Source organism: Apium graveolens, chromosome 2, assembly GCF_009905375.1.
Source record: "Apium graveolens cultivar Ventura chromosome 2, ASM990537v1, whole genome shotgun sequence".
NCBI classification, from domain to species: domain Eukaryota; kingdom Viridiplantae; phylum Streptophyta; class Magnoliopsida; order Apiales; family Apiaceae; genus Apium; species Apium graveolens.
Window position 1 is genome coordinate 19,899,378 of NC_133648.1, and position 17,241 is coordinate 19,916,618.

At 32.3% G+C, this 17,241-nt stretch overlaps 2 protein-coding genes, 2 non-coding genes and 1 pseudogene across 4 annotated transcripts; 4 read left to right on the forward strand and 1 right to left on the reverse strand.

Moving 5' to 3' along the window:
* Nucleotides 1-305: 305 nt before the first annotated feature.
* Nucleotides 306-422, forward strand: LOC141709959 (U5 spliceosomal RNA). The gene has a single exon (XR_012570507.1). It is a non-coding gene; the product is annotated as a U5 spliceosomal RNA (small nuclear RNA).
* A 452-nt stretch (nt 423-874) lies between these two features.
* Nucleotides 875-1,035, forward strand: LOC141709615 (U4 spliceosomal RNA; annotated as a pseudogene).
* Nucleotides 1,036-2,567: 1,532 nt separating this feature from the next.
* On the forward strand, nt 2,568-2,763 carry LOC141709155 (U2 spliceosomal RNA). The gene has a single exon (XR_012569746.1). It is a non-coding gene; the product is annotated as a U2 spliceosomal RNA (small nuclear RNA).
* A 2,099-nt stretch (nt 2,764-4,862) lies between these two features.
* LOC141705853 (uncharacterized) lies at nt 4,863-6,057 on the forward strand. The gene is made up of 2 exons (XM_074508728.1): nt 4,863-4,899; nt 5,070-6,057. Exon 2 carries the CDS (start codon nt 5,082-5,084, stop codon nt 5,826-5,828), a length of 747 nt encoding a protein of 248 aa, XP_074364829.1. The 5' UTR covers nt 4,863-4,899; nt 5,070-5,081; the 3' UTR covers nt 5,829-6,057.
* A 9,689-nt stretch (nt 6,058-15,746) lies between these two features.
* LOC141705854 (CASP-like protein 4D1) lies at nt 15,747-17,008 on the reverse strand. Its single transcript, XM_074508729.1, has 3 exons — nt 16,685-17,008; nt 16,348-16,483; nt 15,747-16,225 (listed from the first exon to the last, which is right to left on the reverse strand). Exons 1-3 carry the CDS (start codon nt 16,879-16,881, stop codon nt 16,028-16,030), a joined length of 531 nt encoding a protein of 176 aa, XP_074364830.1. The 5' UTR covers nt 16,882-17,008; the 3' UTR covers nt 15,747-16,027.
* Between the last annotated feature and the right edge of the window lie 233 nt (nt 17,009-17,241).

A 17,241-nucleotide genomic window follows, 5' to 3' on the forward strand; every position in this document is an offset into this window, starting at 1 on the left:
TACAAAACTTGGCAGAAAGAAAAAAATACAGCATTAAAAAAATGTCTTCCTATTATTGCCAAGATGTTGGGTAAGAGCAATACTAAGAATTTCAATATAAATATCAAAGTAAATCTCATATGAGCATGATACGCAGCGTAGTTATGTAAATCGGTAAAATCGGACCAAAGACAATACCACGAAGTGCAAGTGAGCGGCACTTGATCTACTCCATGTTGCTGTTATGACCCACATCGAAAACAACTACTGAGACATCGTCTAGCAGAAGTATAAAAAAGAACTGCCCCAGGCTTCTAAAACCACGCAGCCATGTGATGAGCACAAAGCGAACTATTCTTTCGCCTTTTACTAAAGAATACCGTGGGCTCGTCACTCAAGGTGGCATACGCCTATTTTTGGAGGGGTCTTCCTTTTGATTGGCTAACTACAAGTCAAGTCCTAAATTTGTGAAATTGTATATTGTTATAGATGATTTCACTAGGGTGAGTTTTTTAGAATTTGCTTGCTTTTAACCCAAAGTCACTTGGTTAAGTCAATGAGAACAGGTCAAAATTTATTTATCACTTGAAATTTTAAAAAAAGCATTAATTAACAGATTAAAATAGCTTGGATGCAGTTCGATAAAACTAGACAGCGGAGAGTGATTAATATGTAAAAAATATGTAAAAATCTTCGATGAAGTAATTTTTTTCCTTAAAAATAAGATTAAAATTCAGGAAAGTAGCGTGACACAAAGCTGAGGAAATGTTCAAAACACCCCAGCGTTTGATATTTTAGTAGGCACATAGTCGAACAATTGTACCACATCGCTCTTTCATTGAACACAATTAGGAAGCTATATTTTAAAATAGGAACAAGAACGCTGTTAAAAGGTATCTTTGCGCTTGGGGCAATGACGCAGCTAGTGAGGTACTAACCGAGGCGCGTCAATTGCTGGTTGAAAACTATTTCCAAACCCCCTCCTTGGTCTTGGCTTTGCCTTGTTTCCATCGAGAATTTCTGGAAGGGTCTCCCTCTAAACAAGGGAAAAAGCCCTACAATTCAAGTTCAAAATTTTCTACTATTTGAAAGATAAGAAAATGTAATTTTTTGTTTTCTAATTGTCTAATTACAATTTGTATATTGTTTTTAGCTATTATATTGCAATCTATAGCGTTTACACATTTTGAGAGCATTTCCCTATCATCCATTTGTCTATAAGTTTGTCACATACAGTTAAATCTTGATAAATGATTACGATAAATTTGAAATATCTTGATACATATTCTGTTATCCTCCAAGTACTCTCTCTTACTATGTTTAGAAATGCTGGGATATCTTATTTTTTCTTTGTATGTCCAATCCTTTAGTTCCCATGTGAATATATGATAATGGGGCTGTTGAGTTATTATCAACATTACTGGGCATATATAGGGCTACAAGACAATCATGTGCCTCAAAAGAAGGTTCTGTATATATGTCTTCGAGAGGTTGTAATAGTGCTTAATTTTAAAAAAAGTCTGGTCCCATTTCAAAAAAATCGGATCTTTTAAGGCCCAAATAAAGCCCAGTCCGATGGGCATTTTGTGCATCTCTGTCTCCAACCATGCTACTCGCTTAAATACTTATAACTTCTAAGTAATAAAAAACTTTATTTAAAATTTAGGTAAACCATGACTAAATATAATCCCAATCTGCACCCTTGCATTAGTAGTAAACAAATAGGATTTTCTTGTAGTTATGGTCGTAAAAGTCAAGATTCAGAACTAATTAATTAAGATATCAATCAAACTATATATAATATAGTAATCGAAAATATTATCCGGCAGCATTAATTGAACATATTGAAGTTAATTCGGTTAAATTCAATTAAAATGAAAAAACATACAACTCGTGAAAGATGATTTCCAAATAAACTTGTGTCTATCATATTCGTTCAATTTTCTTGTTAAAATAATGATTGTTCTAATTTTCATTCATGCACAAGATTGAGATAGTTTTGAGAAAATATAAACCGATGCATTTTCAAAATATCAAAAAATTTACTATTTTTTTGTGTATCTCTAAGATCCTAAATAGATCTTGAAAATGTTCTAGACATAACCACACTAAATTATAAATTATAAGGCAAATTCTTCATTTCATATTCTTTTCTTGTTGAATACTTGATTCACCTGCAACGCTAATGTGCACCCCTACAATAACCGTAAGAAAAAAAAAACATCATTGTAGTTATGACTGTAATATTCAGGACAGAGCCGGCTTTACGGGGAGTTTCCCCATTTATTTGCTTAGGGCCTTCAATTATACAGGGGCCTCCAATATATATACATACATGTAGTATTAATATTTATAATTATTAATTATTAATTATATTCAATAAAATTTTTAAAATAATATATATTCTTCTCCCGTATACACAAGTTTAGAAATCTGGATAGTACTTTAACTTTAGGCCCATTCAATACAATAAAAAAAGATAATAACCCAATAAATTAGTATAATTTTAGATTTTGGTTCCAAAATACTAGGACCTTCGAAATCCTGGAGACGGCCCTGATTCAGGAGTCATAACTACTGTTTAAGGCATACCTTTCTCGGCATTTTGGCTAAGATCAAGTGTAGTATCTGTTCTTATCAGTTTAATATCTGATATGTGGGTCATTGGCTCACACGATATTAAATTAATTTTTTAAGGGGGAAGGCTCATCACAATAACTTGCTATTGGGGTCTTCAAGAGTCGCCCAAGTGTTGCACTACCGCTTAGAACGGGCTCACCCCACTAAAACATAGTTTAATTTTTTTCAGTAACTGGAACTGTTCTTCACCACGAAATATTTTTAAAAAAAATTTCAATCAACTTGTCAAATTATCAAACAGAATAAAATAATATAGGGGTTCCAAATTATGATAAATAGGCCACGATTTAAACCTCATAAATTAAGATCTTGACTGTTGGATCCCAACTATTATTCATAGCTATTTTAATGTTCCCAATGGTTTAGTTTTGGTGACCTGCAAGATACTTCCATGATTTACTTTGAGAGAGGAATTTAACTACAATAATCTGTCAAAATATCAAGCCATAACGAACCCATTGGAAAGCAACGCGCGCTCAGCTTTGTTATTAATAAACATCTAATGTCTCAAGCTGTTTCTTGTGCACAATTATAGATTAAATGCCTTGTGTTATCATAAATCTACTGTCTTACAGTAATCTCCCACATCGGATAAAGATTGTGTTAATAGAATCTTCAAATAACAATAGTTTTATATAAAATTATATCTATACGGAGAATATTAGTATTGTGGTTACTAGTTAGTAGCTTAGTGCTCTTCCTGGTAAGAACTACAGACTAGCTATAAACCAAACAAGACCCGAGTCAAGAGAGTAGTGTGAGTACAATTCATCACATTGTTGCCGCAGTCTGATTTTTAAGCATTGCATTTAATTTATAACTCTGATTGTGTTCACAAGAAAAAGCTCAATTTTAAAAAGTTGAGGTACTTTCCTTGTTACATCTTTATGTACGTCCACACTTTGCAAACATAACTTAAACAAATTAAATTCCTCCCCCTTAAATATGTCACCAGCTTCCAAACAAATTCCCTGCAAATTCGTTTAATCAATCTCCATCTATCTGGTGTTTCATTCATCATTATTAAGCATAACATCTTTGCATTTACTTGGTCGATCCATCAATTGTCAATGACAAAGACAAGTGTGGAAACTAAAAGGAATATACATTTATCATTTTCAAAATCTAAAAAAGTGCCCTACTAAATTTTAAAAAAAAAATTACATAAAATAATAAAAACTAAAGTTTATAAACAAAATATAATAATTAAAGTACAAAAAGTAATTTTATTACATAATAAAAAATAACTAAAAAACAGTTATACATGTAATTTTTAATATGTTATACTATATTTTAGAAGTTAAATATTTATCTTAAAGAGATAAGTTATACATGTGACTTATGATATATATTTTATAAAAAAGTAAGCTATAATATTGATAAACAAAAAAGATAGTCAAATAAAAGCTAATTTATACATAAATTTGTAATTTAGATCTTCTAAACCCATTATTTAATTAATTTGATATAAAATTGACTTGTTTCATATAATATATACATTAAAAATGGATATATTTAAGATGAATAATATACCTAAAATTTGAATCATTATTTGAATGACATAATAATGTATATATTGTCACCAATAGAAAATAAGTATATATAATTATATTAGTTAACTATAATTTTTTCATTAAAAGTAGTAGTTTACCTTGTCAAACTAGAGCATTAATGGTGATTTAAAATGCAATTTTCAATTTTAAATAATTTTTATATTAGTATTTTTAGAAGTAATATGATTTATTCAAGATAATAATTTAAAATTATTTAAATGTATAATATTTTTCAATTATTTTTCATTTACAAATTTTTAATATTAAAAAAATTATATTTTTTTACTAAACATTCTTAATCATATTTTAGTATATATATGTATACACACACCTGTGTATAGAAAAATGTGTCTCTCTTATTTTAGGACTGTGTGGTGGCACCACTTGCACACCCGCTCTGCATTTATAGCTGGCCGTGATCACGGAGTCTGGAAAGATCATCTTTGATTACAGTGCACTTGGAGGAAGTTTATGATTATAAAGTACCACTGAAGACCCCACAAAATCTATCACGTTTCCTTTTTGGAGACCTATTCAGTTGACTTGCTTAGTTAGTTGTTACTTTGCTGCTCCAAACACTAGACTTAGGAGACCGTGAACTTTCGAGGCAGTTTCATTTGTAGCTACTGAGAATCTAAAATCCCCTATATATTGAGAGAAACTGTCTGCAGCCTCTTATCAAATCTTTGTCTATATTTCCTACTTATCATCATCATTAGCTCTACAGGTACTCCAAATTATATAGCCAGCATTTAGACTCCTGTATGATTATTTAACTTTGCAATACACATCAATTTTTCTTTCTATTGTTGATCATAGTAAATTGCCATATAGATTTGCAGCACATGTAGGGTCTTTTTTGTTTTATATGATAATTAACTTATATTGTACTTGCAGGTTTTTAAAGACATGGAAGACATTAAGGTGTATGATACTTGCCATCCGGAGCATGAACTTGTGCTACGAAACTTTAAGAAGCCCTTCAATTGTGACGGATGTAAAGAAAAAGGATTCGGACCAAGATACAGATGTGAATCAAATGACTGCGACTATGTTCTCCATGAGAAGTGCAAATTTAGATCTGAAACCGCTACTCATGATTTCTATCCAGACTGTACCTTCGAGTTTTTCTATCAGCCCTTTGGACGATGTGACAAGAAAAAGTGCAAGGAGTGCGGGACATTTTGTAATGCATGCGGGAAAGATATTAATGGTTTTGTTTATCACTGTGAAGATAAGGATTTGGATTTGCACCCGTGCTGTCTTGAGCTCCAGAACAAAATGGTCATCAATGGTATGAAATTTAGGTTGATCGAGAAGCTAACGTCTAAGTGCATCTGGTGCAAAAGTAGAAGCCTAAAAGGAACATCTGAGGGGGGTTGGTCGTACAAGTCCAAGTGCGACCAGTACCATTTTCATGTTTATTGTATTAAAGAAATGATGCAAGAAAGTTGGAAAACTGAAGATCGCAAGGATGAGAGTTCTTTGTTATTGAAGAATTCGGATCTTCGTGTTGCACGTAGATCAAACGGAGGTAGCTCCAGAAGTAGGAAATACTGGAAGATTGTGAAAGTTTTTATGACAGCAGTGGTGGCCATTCTTTTGGGAGATCCGACTGCCTTATTGGCTACAACTTTGTTCAACTTGATCACCTAGTTGAACTGATTACTTACATTGTAATGCAGAAGTAATTACTTAATTACTTCTATTTTTGTATATTTACTGTTTTGTGTGTTCAAGAGTCTGGCAGTAAGTTAGACTTCTTTCAAGTATGTGTAATTATGCAAGTGATATGGACTCTAATAATTTCTTTTTGCGTTAAGACATGAAATTTTTGCTTGGTAAAGAAGAATTGATAACTGTAATATCCTGTAGACAAGCTCGTTGTAGCTCGAATATGAATAGTGAATTCTTGCTTCAAGTGTCATTTTTAGACGCGCCAATTCATTTGTGTCACGTACACATATATTTTCTTATTTCGTGTATACAAATCCTAAATCCTATTAGATGTTTTAATGCGTGTAAATATCAAAAATAATAAATAATGATTAAAGAGTTTAAATAAATCACTCATAAAAATATTTAAATCCGATACTCCTCCGACCCTAAAAACGTTTCCTCTTTGTATTTGACACATTTGCCAATACATATTTTTTATTGTTAATATCTTTAATACCGTATTAGTATTAAATATAAAAATTTCATTATATTAAAGTATTCAAAAATATAAATTTAACAAAATCACTCATGACTCTGTTTGATCTTATAAATTAGACATAAATTAGTAGTCAATCGCTTACCACAAACAGTAACGAAAGTCAAAATGGAAAAAAAATAATATGGGAGGGAGGGAGTAATATTTATCACTTCTAAACTTTACTAACTTGAAAAGTCAAATTTCTCATTCCCATAGTATTTAATAAGATTGGCGAGCATTAGATACACATACACCTATCTCTGTCGCTAATAAACAGCTTCCAAACAATTTCTGTGCAAGTACCACTACTCCTCGACTCTTCTGATGTTCCTTCTGAAATATATGTATTTGATATACATATCGCGTTATCGCGACGCGTATGCTAAACGCCATGTTAATGTAGCATCTATTTCTTGCCGATCAAGTAATAGTCAAAGATTCCAGCAAATACAATATGCATATTGGAAGCAAAAAATTGATCCTAAACATAGATGGTAATCCATTACTTAACACGGAGTCGGTAGATACTCGAAAGATCATCTTTGAAAACAGTGTCCTTCGCACAAGTTTATGATTAGTTGATTATACCAAGCGCCGACCAAGACGACCCCACAAAATCTTAAAGTTTCCAAATGTTGAATTTTATAATTAGTAGTTGCACTAGCTTGCAGTTGATACCAAACTAGACTTGTAAAGGACCAAGAACATTCCCTGAAATTTCCTGCTTAGCTAATCAGAATCCAAAACATATTTAATAACCTACTAAAAATAGTATATACGACATCAGTACTTAGGCACGTAATGTACCCGATGTTAAAAGCATGTTTAACATCTATTTACAAGTGAGCAATATTGAATAAAAATGCTAATATCAATTTAAAATTATCATGCCTATAAATGATATGCAACCACTTATTCACTCACAGCTTCTCTTCTTTTTCTACTTCACTTCTTGTTTGGCTTAGCTATTAGCTCTACGGAGTTCCGGTACCTATAACTTATTAATACTTATCAATGCGCATCGATCTTTCTATCTTTTATTGATCATAAATTCATAAGTAATTCATCTTTCTATGTATTTTTACAGAGTTAGACTTTTTAGTTTCTTTCTTTGTTGTCTAGGGGTAATTGCTTTTAATAATCAATAATATATTTTGTTTAATTTCAAATAATAATAATAATAATAATATAATAAATTAATTAATTCGAATTGATAAAAAAGTATATTTCAAAATTTACTTAAATTTATAAGTCACATATTACATTACCAGTAGTAATTACCTTGTTGTAAGATTTACCACATAGCCTTGAAGTGCCGTATAAAAAGATTTTTTTTTTTTTAGTTTATAGAAGTTACAATGATAAGCGTCTATATCTTCATGGGTCTTACTTCCTCTAACATTAACATTGGATCGAATCCAAATTCCAAGTTAACGGAAACAAATTGCTAAGCGTGTATATTTCAAAAATGCAGGGTAAAAATTAAGTACCTGTAATTTACTCTATTTAAAAAAGAATCTTTGCAATCAAATATAACTAGATGCAACTAAAATTATATAACCAAAAGTGATTTTACAAATAATTTTAAAAGATAGTTGTAAAAGAAATAATAATTTTCCTCATTTCTCCAAACATTTGTTGTACCAAATTTAGAAACTCTATCGTCATTTTCTGAAATATTGTCTCATAACTATGAAAAGAAAGAAATACACCTCACAACAAAAAATACAGTCTCATACATGACAATTGACAACAAAAGACGTTGGGCGCAAGCAATGTTTGCGTACTATTTGCATATGGACACGGTTCATACACGGTTACCTAGGATCATCGTTGGAATAGGTTTCAAAAAAAAAAAGCAAAAATTTACAACCAAAATTTGAACCGAAAATATGTCCTTTACTAACTTGTGGAGTAAGAATCAAAAGAATATATGCACCGAGGCATCTCGTTCTCAAGTCTACCCGAGTCAATATGTATTAGCCAGTTGTCATCTGAATGTAAAAAGAGAGTGGTGATTACAAACTAGACTTGAAAAGGACCAGCAACAACATTCCACCAAGTTTCCTAGTAGCGCTGTTCAGACACATATTCAACTTACTAAAACAAAATTGGCTACCAGGCTTAACTGCCTATAAATATAACTTGTGCAACCGCTAATTCACTCAACATTATTTTTAGCTATCTATCATCTCTACAGACTACAGGGGGCACTCGCTCTAACTAACAACACACATCCATTTTTCTTTCCTTTAATTGTACATCCTAAATATCTGTAGGTTGCCTCTTTCTACATACATGGAAGACATAAAGGCTTATCATCCTAGCCATTCGGAGCATCAACTTGTGCTGCGAAACTTCAACAAGCCCTACAATTGTGACGGATGCAAAGAGCAAGGGTTCGGAATAAGATACACATGTGAATCAAGTACCTGCAATTACGTTCTACACGAGAGCTGCATGTTCAATTCTCAAACTGCAACTCATGATTTTTACCCTGGCTGCGGTTTCAAGTTCTCCTATGAACCAAGAAACCGCAGAACATGGTGTAATGCATGCGGAAAAAATATAAATGGTTTTGTTTATCACTGTGAAGACAAGGATTTGGATTTGCATCCGTGCTGTCTTAATCTTAAGAACAAAATGGTATTCGATGGTGTTAAATTTAAGTTGAATGAGAAGGTAACATCCAAGTGCGTTTGGTGTAAAAGAAAAACTCTTAAAGGAAAATCCAAGGGAGGTTGGTCGTACAAATCCAAGTGCAACCAGTACCATTTCCATGTTCATTGTATTACTGATATGATTCACGAAAGTTGGAAAAGTGGAGATTATAAAGACGAGAGTACTTCAATATTGTCATTGAAGAATCCTAAGCTTTGCCTTGGACGGAGCTCAATTAGAGGAAGCTTGAGAGGTGGGAAATACTGGAAGATTGCGAAAGTTTTTTTGAAAGCAGTGGTGGCCATTCTTTTGGGAGATCCAACTGCTATTTTGGCTACAACTTTGGTCAACTTGATCACCTAGCTAGCTGATTATATTTCGGGTCAGTATTGGTCCCTGTTTCGAGACGATAGGTGTTTGTTCAGCAGTAAAACCCCTGTTTTTGTTAACTCGTAGTGGACAGATGTAATTATATCACTTTACATCTACATTAGTAATTTGAGTGTGGTAGAATAGATTTTGAATTTTGGATTGTTTCTTCATGATTTTGGGCTAAGCTATGTAATTTTAATATTTTTTTGAAGAGATTGGCGACAAGTCAATATCTTTTCTTAGAATATCAAAAGTAAGTGAGCCGAGAGCTGTGTACGCTAAAAATTCTGCAAAGATTGTAATGAAAACATGAATTCCTTTATCTTTTGGGGGAAGAATAATGCTTTCTGCAAGAGCAATTTCTCACAAGAAGATAACACAATTAACATGTGGGATGTGTCAACTAAAAATATTGGAAGAAGAGAAAATCAATAAATTCGAGTAACTAAAAACTCTATTACAACATTCAGATTCCATACCTTTAAAATAGCAAGTAATAGTATATGGTCTTTGCAATGAGCATGTTGTCAACTGTGGAACTCTGGTGCACAAGACAGGGAAGAATCGCGCAGATGTGAGATGACCAACTATGAGAGTCTAGCATCCCCTGCAGTTAGAAAATGATACAAAACAAAGCCGAGTAGAAAGAAAAAACATCTGTCAAGAAAAAAGATGCAGTTAACCCCATTTTTGTCATGATAAAAGCAACAATAACTAAGGAAGTAGCCTGCACTGTCTGTGTTGCGTACAATTAGTTCAAGTCGATCTCGAACTTATCCAGCTTTGGTAAATCGAGTTTATTTTAAACGGATGTTTGTTAATGTTTTGTACTATAATTAGTTCAAAGTTCAGAGTTTAAGATACTCGATTAAAGTTGAATATGAGTTTGAACTCGAACTTTTTAATCGGTTCGAGTCTGACAGCTTGCTTTCAACTCGACTCAACTATATCCCAAATCAAGTTGTTAAAGCAATGACATCATGCTCGTGATGTCATTGTATCTTGGTCCCCAAGTTTGACACTAGCACTCCTGTAGCATTCTTAGGCTCCAAGTTTAGTTATTCTATTTGTAACTTCCTTTTTCATGGTATCTTTGTGACAATAACGCAAACACTTTGTGTGTTCACTTTTAAAGTTACGAAAACACCCTCGAGTTAACTCCATATATACCATCCACAAGAAATACAACACACACACCAAAGCTCTCGTATTTACCCTCCGTTCGAGTCATCAGGAGTCCGAGTAAACTCACTCGACGAGCCGACTCACTACTCACTGGCTCACAAAACCATTCGAGTTATCAGCCCGAGTTCACACACCAAATTGCTATACTCTCCCGACTCCCCTGAGTTGACTCACCGCGTGTGTCACACTCTCTCTCTCTTCCCTGCACTTCTCTCCGGTCCCATCCAATTATTTAAATCGAAGTATAAAATATAATAATTAAATTTTATAAAAAAAATTAAAAATAAATTATATAATTATATTTTATAATAATTTTAAAATTCGTGGCAAACATGAAAAATTATAAACAAATAAGTGGAACGGATAGTTTGGGCTCAATCTGTTTTCTTTTTCCTTCACTTGGGCCAAGATATTAACGGCCCATAAGGTTTATTTGTGCCACACTAAACAGCCCGCCCCGTATCACATAATAAGGGGTCGTTTGGTTGAATTTGTGGTATCGGGTTAGAATGGTATGGGTATCATGTATCATATCTGATATCATGTGTTAGGTTGAGTACAACAATGAATATTTTTAATTTAAAATATATTAAGTCAATAATTTATTTTAATTAAATTTATTAAATTTATTATTTTTAATACATTTTAGGTTCATAAATTTTTTTAGTATTGAACATATCTATTTAATTATTTAAATAGAAATTGAAAGAAATAGAAATTGAAAAAATAAAATTAAAATTAATACCCACACCCTTCCCTCATATCCACCTCTATACTTGGGTATGAAAAATCCATACCTTATGAGTTTGAAGAATGGGTATAAAATTTTATTTTTTTAAACCAAACATCAGGTATGGGGTTGAAATGGCTGAAACTATGGAGCGAAGAGCGGTTTTAGAAAAGTGTCATCTGCAACCGCATTTGCGGTTGCTGTTAACCGCGTCAATTGCGGTTGTGAATTTGCGATTATTGCGGATCGGTTTGCGGTTCAACCACTTACTTTAAAATAATTAATAATTTGTAAAAAAATAAATTCGAAATATTAATAAATTCAAGTTTAAGTTACGTGATAAATTTACATTCAAAAATAAAATACAAACTAATGTTACGTATGGAGCAAAAATATTAAAAACATAAAAAAATATGGAGGCGAGAGAAAAGAAAAAAGAAAATCATAAAAAAATTACACGTTGATTACATTTTTCATTTGTTTGGTTATATATCTTATAATGATTGTGAATCATATGAATGAAGTCCTAACATTAACCTAATATTAGTTAATAAATGTGTATACTTATTAATTTATATAATATCAACTATATTTTTGAAAATATATTTTATTATAAATATATGTTGCGGTTGCGGTTGCGATTTTGCGATTTTCAAGAATTTAAAATTGCATCCAAACCGCGAATGAACGGTTTTTAAAATTTAAATCCACAATCAACTCGCGTTTGGCAATTATCCACAAAATGCGATCGGTTGCGAGCGGTTGAGCGGTTTATCTGTATAACCCTAGCTGAAACTCATACCTGATTGCAGAATTTGACAAACTAAACGACCCCTAAGTGATTTTGGCCAAACTTACATCTTCATACCCAAACTTTATCATATTTTTATTTGAACCTCCAGCTTTTGTTAACTACCACTTCTGCCCTTGGTCTCTTTAATATATGCATTATAATTCTGAAGTTTTAAACTTTTAAATTTAGTCCTTGTGCTTATAAAAATGGAAAGAAAAAATAGTTCACTGATTCAAATTCAAGTATCTTGTTTGGTAATCATAAAAAATTTAAAATTCTGAATTTCAAATTCCAATACTGTTTGACAATAACTAGAATTTCATTTAAAAAATTAACTAAAAAATTCATTAGAACATACTGAAAATATATTCTAAATAATTTTTTTTACAAACTTGAAAACATGCCTAATTACAACTAATCATCAATAAGCAATAAGATCCAAAAGTTCACATGACGCGAGTTGTAATGTAAGTTTCTCTAGCACTGAGCAACTTCGCCAAACCAAAATCAGAAACATTGGAACTAAAGTCATCTTCAATTCGTATGTTGCTAGACTTTATGTCTCGATGAATCACTTTTGGCTCAATTGCTTCGTGTAAGTATACAAAACTATACTTTGATTTAACACGTATTGAGATCATATTATGAGGAGAAATATAGGAAGTTGAATTTCACTCAGACTTTTGACGCATCCTTGAAAAAGGCATAAACTTGATGATGTTAGACTGGATGAAACCAAGAAAGGCATGACAAAAACGTTAGATCATGGTGCTCACAAGACTATTACGCATGTTGTTTCAAATGACATATGTGGGCAATGGCCAAAAATACCATTTTTTTAGAATCTGTGACAAGAATACCACTTTTTCAAGTATATGGTCAAAAATACCCATCTAATACGCATTTGTAAAATGGGTAACTCTAATACGCATTTGAGAAATGAGTATTAGTTAAAAAAAATAAAAATAAAATAAAAAAACAAAAACAAAACAAAAGACACGAATTTCTGAAATGTGTATCACTAAAAGTCAAAGGGTGGTACGCATTTCCAAAATGCGTATCTCCTTTATATATATTTTTTAATTTTTTTTAAACATTTTTTACACAAATTACTCGTTTGTTAAATGCGTATTAGTGATACCCAATTTAGAAATGCGTATTAGAGTGGTATTTTTGGCCATATACTTGAAAAAGTAGTATTCTTGTCACAGACTCTAAAAAAAGTGGTATTTTTGTCATTTTTTCGACATATGTAGAAATATAATATTTCAAATTCCAATAAATATGCTTTAATTTTAGATAATGGGAATTTGGGTCAAATACAAACTCAAATACTTGAGCAATCCAAACAGGGAATTTGATCCAAATTCAGAATTTTAAATAAAATACTGTTATCTAAACAAGCCACAAAGAATATGATGAATATGACTCAAAATTGAAAGATAAAATTGAAGAATTAGATGTCAAAAATCATCAAACAATTACATATTTTACAAACTCTTATATTTCTAAAATTAACCTACAGTTTGGAAATTTTGTGACTACAAACAAAATTAAGAGCTTTTGGAGTCTTGATACACTACATATAATCATTCTCATCAATATTAAATTATGCATTCTCTCAATAAGCAGAAACAAGAGTGTGGTCAATCAGGTAGCTGATTTCCTCTCACAAATACCATCACTTTAGGATCAGTTGACATTGTCTAAACCAAAATGGTTACACGTAGATGATGCAACATTTTATCAGACATTGTGACCAACACCACCTTGTCTAGTTTCTGATGACTCTCGCGCAGGATTTCGAACCAGTTTGAGCTGTTAAACTTTACTGTGTTCCGATACCCTCTTTGTAGACAAGGCAGTTGTGTGAAAGATATGATGATTTCACATTTGACAAACATTTTTCAAGTTGTGTTGGTAAAATTGACACTAAATCAGGGATTGTGCAACACTTTGCAACCATATATGTCAACATTGCCATCATAAGGGTAATTCTTCACCACAGTATTGTAAGAGGCCTACCTTCTATTCAAACAAGCTCTATCACCCTTCTATTAGTGCAACCTGAAAATCTACACCGAAAACTGCATCTCCTATTGAGTTTGAATCTCTACTTACAATTTTTTTATCTAATTATAGTTCACCTTCCACTGCATTCACTATAGTTATAAAAATCTTAGATAGTGGAAGTGAGCAAAAAACTGATTAAAAATCGGTCCAAAACCGGTAAAAATCCAATCTACAAAAAATCGAACCGATCCAAAATTGAATAGTTGAAAAATTGATTCGATCCTAATTTTCTGGTTCTGATTTTAGATTCAAACTTATCAGAAAAAACCGAACCGAACCAATTGTTTAAATAAATATTTTTTTTATAATTTTATAAATTTGTTAGTATTTTCATCCAGTTGGTACTTTTCTATCAAGGATTATGTAGAGACTTTGAACCAAGACTTGATCTTCTCTTATTGCCTTTAAATATTCTCATATAGTGGAATTTGATGGACAATATATTGAGTATTGGATATAAACACGAGAAAAATAGACATCAGACATGTACGACATACAATCTGCTTTTGTGGAAAAAATATTTACTAAATAATGACTATAAGAACAGTTGTTGTTGCTAATGATTAATGAAAGTATAAATTCTATGTAATATTTAATTTATCAATAGCCTCAGGGTAATATTACGTTTTAGATGAAAATTTTGTAACAGAAACTGAACCAATATAAATCAAAATCAGTGTTTTTAAAATCGAAATCAATCCGATAGGTCAGTTGCGATTATGATTTTTGATATAAAAATTGAAAACATCTGATTTCGATTTTACCTAAAAACTGAACCGAATTGAGGTTTGCTCTACCCTATTACGATAGCCATATGAGACAGAACGTAGTTATAAAAGGTCTGAAATTATATATATACACATATAATTATGATATATTTATATATATATTTGCTCTGTGTCACAATATAGTACACCATATATATGCTATCACAGTCACGTGTGTGTATATATATGTTCGTTGATATTTTTATAGCAAATATATATATATATATAACTGTCATATTTATATATTTATGCTAGTGATTTCAACATATCAAAACATAGCATACATATTTATAACATATTTATAAATATCACAGTCATATATACATATATTTGCATGTGTTTTATACAACACACGTGAACAGAGATTGATTGTCAAATTTATCTGTTAATAAGTTCAACAAGGCATGGTTCCTGTACATCAGGTCTGTGCGAAACTCATTTTCATGCCACTTTCGCGATTATTATTTACAAACTCTGGTTGGTTCTTCAACCATCTTAAATCTGAGGGGTCTTAAATTAAACAGAGACTAATTTCTCACAAGAAGGACTTCTACAAAAATCTAGTGCAAGCTAAGAAACGCGGCCAAGAAAGTTGCTCTGAACTTCCCAAAATCACAAGGCCATGAACTTCCCAAGATCCAAGGCCATGTCCCTGTCCTTGTTCTCGTCAGCCACTTCAGCCGAAGTTACAAACTGAGAAATGACTGGTCCAAGCGTCTGTGAGCTGAGATGTGATCTATGCAACATCTTACTTTGTTGCGCCTCAATTAACCAACATTAGTATTTTATGAAACAAAATAATCTAACAACGCGTAACTGAAACATGCTCATTTAAATCAAATACACGATAAGTGAACACCAAACGTTTTTACAAGTCTGGAATTTCTTTTAAATCAACCTAACTTCTGATACACACTGGTCTTTCAAGTTGTGAAAGGCCTTGATAAATGAATCTAATACACACAAGTGAACAGAACATAACTTGTGTAACAAATTTCAAGCCAATAAATAAATACACTGACTAGAACATTACAGCTCTAGTTACAGAAACAGAACAAATTTTAATTCACACCAGGCTCAAGCTCTCTTTGGCAGAGATAAAGATGACAAAATGGACGATATTGCCATAAAGATGAAGGCCAGCAGAAGAATGCTAGATGCAGCACTGGCCTTGTTGAAAAACTTGTCAAGCGCTGAGACTGAATTTGCATCCTTCAAATCTACTGTCACCCCGAATCCTGCTCCGGTGCCAGTGGCTAGCAAATACGATATCAACTGCAATAATCAAAGAATTAAGTTACAAAATTCTAACTTGATACAGTCTCAGTTGTGTAACATTCTTAAGTATGGTATTAAGTCTGATTTATTAGTTGAGTTCACAGAAGAATTTGATCTACCTTGTCACCGTAGAAGTCGAAAAAGTAAAGGGCATCTCCGCCATTAATGCGATTCCCAGAAGTCACATGATATATCGCAAATGCAGTTTGGAGAAAACCATAAACAAGTCCAATCACTATTGTCGCAAGCACATACCTGCAAGTTTTATAAGTTCGTCAATTTTTTAAACGAAATTCGGATAAACAAGTCACATCCATTCTTTAACAAAAAAAGAAAAAGCTCGTTTTTCTTGTAGCGCCTTTTGAGGCTTTCAAATACTACAAGCCACCTACTTGTTAAATATCTAATTTGTTAAGCAAAACTCGAAAAATAAATCATGCGGAGGCAAATGCAAACCTATAAGCTTTGACATCCTGAAAACGGATCTTGATCTGACCAAAATTCGAAGGTAAGGTGGCGGTGTTGGTGGTGATGATGATGAGCGATATCACCAAGCATATCACTGTCAGCACTCTCAATACCAACCCCACGGACCGCCACACCACGGCAGTTGACGGTGGTGGCATTATCGATGATGGTGGCGGTGTCGTCATCTTGTCTTGATCTCTCACCAAAAAATTTCGCTAGTAATCACAAATAAAAGATGGCTAGCTCTATATACTGCAAAGTTCGTAATGTGTTAACATGTAATATCTGGTTGTCAAAAATATATATACAAGTGTGTACATGAGATTACAGACTGTGTCAGACGTTGACGTGAATATAAAGATGATAAGTAATCTTTCGAGTCAATCAGCCATGTATATATTATAGTACATATCTTCCAGCAAAGAAAACTAGAAAAGTCTAGTACTCGAGTATTTTGGCCCCTATCATTTAATATCCGTTTTGCAATTATATTTAACTCACCTGATCCTGTATTAACGGGTTAAGTATATTGACTAAACACTAGA